The sequence below is a fragment of the Coregonus clupeaformis genome, chromosome 16 (genome assembly GCF_020615455.1).
Source record: "Coregonus clupeaformis isolate EN_2021a chromosome 16, ASM2061545v1, whole genome shotgun sequence".
Classification (NCBI taxonomy): domain Eukaryota; kingdom Metazoa; phylum Chordata; class Actinopteri; order Salmoniformes; family Salmonidae; genus Coregonus; species Coregonus clupeaformis.
The window spans coordinates 6,885,273-6,891,272 of record NC_059207.1 but is presented as its reverse complement, the minus strand read 5'-3'; the positions used below and the strand labels follow the sequence as shown (position 1 = coordinate 6,891,272).

The window sequence follows — 6,000 nt, the reverse complement described above, 5'->3', positions numbered from 1 at the left end:
AACCGCTCAGGGATTTCACCATGAGGCCAATGGTGACTTTAAAACAGTAACAGAGTTTAAAATGTGGCAGAGCAATTAACTTTTTGTCCTGAATACAGAGCCCTGCAAAATGACCTCCAGCAGGCCACAAATGTGCATGTGTCTGCTCAAACGGTCAGAAACAGACTCCATGAGGGTGGTATGAGGGCCCGACATCCACAGGTGGGGGTTGTGCTTACAGCCCAACACCGTGCAGGATGTTTGGCATTTGCCAGAGAACACCAAGATTGGCAAATTCGCCACTGGCGCCCTGTGCTCTTCACAGATGAAAGCAGGTTCACACTGAGCACATGTGACAGACGTGACAGAGTCTGGAGACGCCGTGGAGAACGTTCTGCTGCCTGCAACATCCTCCAGCATGACCGGCTTGGCGGTGGGTCAGTCATGGTGTGGGGTGGCATTTCTTTGGGGGGCCGCACAGCCCTCCAATTAGGTACCGAGATGAGATCCTCAGACCCCTTGTGAGACCATATGCTGGTGCGGTTGGCCCTGGGTTCCTCCTAATGCAAGACAATGCTAGACCTCATGTGGCTGGAGTGTGTCAGCAGTTCCTGCAAGAGGAAGGCATTGATGCTATGGACTGGCCCGCCCGTTCCCCAGACCTGAATCCAATTGAGCACATCTGGGACATCATGTCTCGCTCCATCCACCAACGCCACGTTGCACCACAGACTGTCCAGGAGTTGGCGGATGCTTTAGTCCAGGTCTGGGAGGAGATCCATCAGGAGACCATCCGCCACCTCATCAGGAGCATGCCCAGGCGTTGTAGGGAGGTCATACAGGCACGTGGAGGCCACACACACTACTGAGCCTCATTTTGACTTGTTTTAAGGACATTACATCAAAGTTGGATCAGCCTGTAGTGTGGTTTTCCACTTTAATTTTGAGGGTGACTCCAAATCCAGACCTCCATGGGTTGATAAATTTGATTTCCATTGATAATTTTTGTGTGATTTTGTTGTCAGCACATTCAACTATGTAAAGAAAAAAGTATTTAATAAGATTATTTCATTCATTCAGATCTAGGATGTGTTATTTTAGTGTTCCCTTTATTTTTTTGAGCAGTGTATTATGGGTATCCTTGTAATCGTTATGGACTGGAGTTTTTCATGCTACCATTTTTTACGGAATGGAGCTAAGCACATGCAAAATCCTAGAGGAAAACCTGATTCAGTCTACTTTCCACCAGACACTGGGAGATTAATTGACGTTTCAGCAGGACAATAACCTAAAACACAAGCCAAATCAACACTGGAGTTGCTTACCAAGAAAACAGTGAATGTTCCTGAGTGGCCGAGGTACAGTTTTGACTTAAATCTACTTGAAAATCTATGGCAAGACTTGAAAATGGTTGTCTAGCAATAATCAACAACCAACTTGACAGAGCTTGAAGAATTCTGAAGAGAATAATGGGCAAATGTTGCACAATCCAGGTGTGGAAAGTTCTTAGAGACTTAGAAAGACTCACAGCTCTAATCGCTGCCAAAAGTGCTTCTACAAATTATTGACTCAGGGGTGTGAATCCATTTTCAATTCAGGCTGTATCGCAACAAAATGTGGAATACGTTAAATAAATAGGGGTTTGAACACTTTTTGCAATGCAAATAGTCCGGGTAGCAATTTGATTAGCTGTTCAGGAGTCTTATGGTTCGGGGGTAGAAGCTGTTAAGAAGCCTTTTGGACCTAGACTTGGCGCTCCGGTACCGCTTGCCGTGCGGTAGCAGAGAGAACAGTCTATGACTAGGGTGGCTGGAGTCTTTGGCAATTTTTAGGGCCGTCCTCTGACAACGCCTGGTATAGAGGTCCTGGATGGCAGGAAGCTTGGCTCCACTGATGTACTGGGTTGTACGCACTACACTTTGAGGATCTGAGGACCCATGCCAAATCTTTTCAGTCTCCTGAGGGGGAATAGGCTTTGTCGTGCCCTCTTCACGACTGTCTTGGTGTGTTTGGACCATGATAGTTTGTTGGTGATGTGGACACCAAGGAACTTGAAGCTCTCAACCTGCTCCACTACAGCCCCGTCAATGAGAATGGGGGCGTGCTCTGTCCTCCTTTTCCTGTAGTCCACAATCATCTCCTTTGTCTTGATCACGTTGAGGGAAAGGTTGTTATCCTGGCACCACATGGCCAGGTCTCTGACCTCCTCCCTATAGGCTTTCTCATCGTTGTCGGTGATCAGGCCTACCACTGTTGTGTTGTCGGCAAACTTAATGATGGTGTTGGAGTCGTGCCTGGCCATGCAGTCATGGGTGAACAGGGAGTACAGGAGGGGTCTGAGCACGCACCCCTGAGGGGCCCCCATGTTGAGGATCAGCGTGGCAGATGTGTTGTTACCTACCCTTACCACTTGGGGGCGGCCCATCAGGAAGTCCAAGATCCAGTTGCAGAGGGAGGTGTTTAGTCCCAGGGTCCTTAGCTTAGTGATGAGCTTTGAGGGCGCTATGGTGTTGTGCATCAGATGGTTGTGTTGTTTCTGTTTGACTGTCTTTATAAAAAATAAAAACATATAAAATAAAAGTGATACTAAACTTACATACCATGCACAATTTTGACATAGTGGAAGATACAGTGCCTTCAGAAATATATATATTTTTAAATCAATTTTAGAATAAGGCTGTAACCTAACAAAATGTGGAAAAGGTCAAGGGGTCTGAATACTTTCCCGAAGGCGCTGTACGTACTGAATTTATACTGTTTTTCATACTAAGCTGGACCAAGGTATTTGTTGCTTTTGCACATATTTGTTCATTGGTTTGTCAGTTGATAGGTCAGTTCACTGGTTTTGCAATATATTGATGCCATTGATGGTCCTCTGTAGTTCAGCTGGTAGAGCACGGCGCTTGTAACGCCAAGGTAGTGGGTTCGATCCCCGGGACCACCCATACACAAAAACAAAAAAAATGTATGCATCCAATGACTGTAAGTCGCTTTGGATAAAAGCGTCTGCTAAATGGCTTATTATTATTATTGATTGAAAGACTAAGAATGGGATGCATGCAAAATGTATATTTTGTCACGCTGGATGTTTGAAATATGAGTAGGTATGATGAATCGAGTCATGCTTCTTCATTAGTGGAATAAAAGACAATTAGCACTTGAATGTTGTAAAGAAATACTGTGTGTAAATACTGGAGTGATCTATTATTTTTATAAAATTGTTCATAGACCAATTTTTGATACTGCATTCATGTGTATAGGCTGTAAATACATTGAAATTAAGTTGTTTTCAAGTCGTTGAACCGAACGCAGACGGAATTCTTTGTATAGTCGTCTTTTCGATGACCTGAAAAATACGCTGATGATTACTCACAGTGGTTTAGAACTACTGCTACATTTCACCCCATTTGACCTCCACTCTCTGTAGAGACCTCTCACAGTCCACTCTCTGTAGAGACCTCTCACAGTCCACTCTCTGTAGAGACCAATCACAGTCCACTCTCTGTAGAGACCTCTCACAGTCCACTCTCTGTAGAGACCAATCACAGTCCACTCTCTGTAGAGACCTATCACAGTCCACTCTCTGTAGAGACCTATCACAGTCCACTCTCTGTAGAGACCTCTCACAGTCCACTCTCTGTAGAGACCAATCACAGTCCACTCTCTGTAGAGACCAACCACAGTCCACTCTCTGTAGAGACCAACCACAGTCCACTCTCTGTAGAGACCAACCACAGTCCACTCTCTGTAGAGACCAATCACAGTCCACTCTCTGTAGAGACCTCTCACAGTCCACTCTCTGTAGAGACCTCTCACAGTCCACTCTCTGTAGAGACCTATCACAGTCCACTCTCTGTAGAGACCTCTCACAGTCCACTCTCTGTAGAGACCTATCACAGTCCACTCTCTGTAGAGACCTCTCACAGTCCACTCTCTGTAGAGACCTATCACAGTCCACTCTCTGTAGAGACCTATCACAGTCCACTCTCTGTAGAGACCAATCACAGTCCACTCTCTGTAGAGACCTATCACAGTCCACTCTCTGTAGAGACCAACCACAGTCCACTCTCTGTAGAGACCAACCACAGTCCACTCTCTGTAGAGACCTATCACAGTCATTGCAGCATTGTGACCAACTGGGGTTCGAACCTGAGTCTCCTGCTATTCACATGACTGTTAGCCCACTGAGCTAAAGACGTCTTCAGCTCTGCAGGCAAGTGGAAGCTGCATTAGGGCAGGACAGCTCGTGATAATGGCTAGAACGGATCGACTGGAATGGCATCACCATGGAAACCATGTGTTTGATGTATTTTATACCATTCCACAGATTCCGCTCCAGCCATTATCACGAGCCCATCCTCCCCAACCATTCCACTGACTCCGCTCCAGCCATTATCACGAGCCCATCCTCCCCAACCATTCCACTGACTCCCCTCCAGCCATTACCACGAGCCCATCCTCCCCAACCATTCCACTGACTCCGCTCCAGCCATTATCACGAGCCCATCCTCCCCAACCATTCCACTGACTCCCCTCCAGCCATTACCACGAGCCCATCCTCCCCAACCATTCCACTGACTCCGCTCCAGCCATTACCACGAGCCCATCCTCCCCAACCATTCCACTGACTCCGCTCCAGCCATTATCACGAGCCCATCCTCCCCAACCATTCCACTGATTCCGCTCCAGCCATTATCACGAGCCCATCCTCCCCAACCATTCCACTGACTCCGCTCCAGCCATTATCACGAGCCCATCCTCCCCAACCATTCCACTGACTCCGCTCCAGCCATTACCACGAGCCCATCCTCCCCAACCATTCCACTGACTCCGCTCCAGCCATTACCACGAGCCCATCCTCCCCAACCATTCCACTGACTCCGCTCCAGCCATTACCACGAGCCCATCCTCCCCAACCATTCCACTGACTCCGCTCCAGCCATTATCACGAGCCCATCCTCCCCAACCATTCCACTGACTCCGCTCCAGCCATTACCACGAGCCCATCCTCCCCAATTAAGGTACCACCAACCTCCTGTGGTACAAGTTGCTACAATACTTTTGTAAGAGAAAAATATAACCACATGATGGTGTTAATTTCCTTATAATAGTCAGACACAATGCATAGATACATTTCCTATAAATAGTCTATAATTTAATATTATGGCCCAGTCAGTCGACCTTGAGGGAAAAAAAAATCATAGGCCTAGTAGAACTACAATTCCCATGTATATCTACGTGTACCGCGCATGTGCGCCTGGTCCAGTTCCTGGTCCGACCTTCTCATATAAATACGCAGGGTTACGAGTCAAGAGTTCGTCAGAGAATACGAACCCAATGATTCCTATATGTCCAGTGGTCTCCTTCACCTATGGTGAGTGAACGTTAATGACAACGATTAAATAGATAGCAAGACTATCAATTAATAATTGATAACATTTTACGGGGGGAAAGCTGTGGTTGGTCGGCGTGTCCTTGAGGTGCTCTTTCTGTAAACGAGGGTCTTGCTTCGAACAGTAACGTTAGCTAGCTAGCTAACCAGCGCTAGCCTACTGTTCAACCTCGGTGTATCTGTCCCTTTTTTTCTGCAGTGCCCAGCCGGCTTGGTGAAGATGCCAAAATGGCTACCGGCAACTACTTTGGATTTACCCACGGTGCTGCTGCACAGTACAGGTAAGAGGAGTTGACTCCTTGGAATTGGTTTTGGAAATTATGCGATCCGTCACCGCGGGAGCCCAATTTTAAAGGACGCTCGGTGCTATCAGGGATCCTTGGGACTTCCCTACCCGTAAACATTATACTTCAATGGGGGGGAGAATAGGCACGTCCCAGGGATCCCGGAACAACACCCCCCAATTTCCTGTCCTAGATTGGAAATGCACGTTTAGGTTCCACCTCCCATTTTTTATTTTAAAGGTTACTTATACATATTCAACAATTGGTTGTGGGAATTTACACATGGAGTTAATAAACATCAACAAATGGTGCACTGACAGCTGTCAGTGTAGCTAGCATGTTAAC

The 6,000-nt window shown here is 46.9% G+C and overlaps 1 protein-coding gene across 1 annotated transcript in view; it reads left to right on the top strand.

Annotated features, from left to right (window-relative positions):
• Window positions 1-5,267: 5,267 nt before the first annotated feature.
• The window catches only part of zfr (zinc finger RNA binding protein), a 77,769-nt gene continuing 77,036 nt past the window's right edge, over window positions 5,268-6,000 (top strand). Inside the window, 2 exon segments of the mRNA XM_045225604.1 lie at window positions 5,268-5,353; window positions 5,571-5,652. Coding sequence (XP_045081539.1) covers window positions 5,317-5,353; window positions 5,571-5,652 — 119 coding nt within the window. The 5' untranslated portion in view covers window positions 5,268-5,316.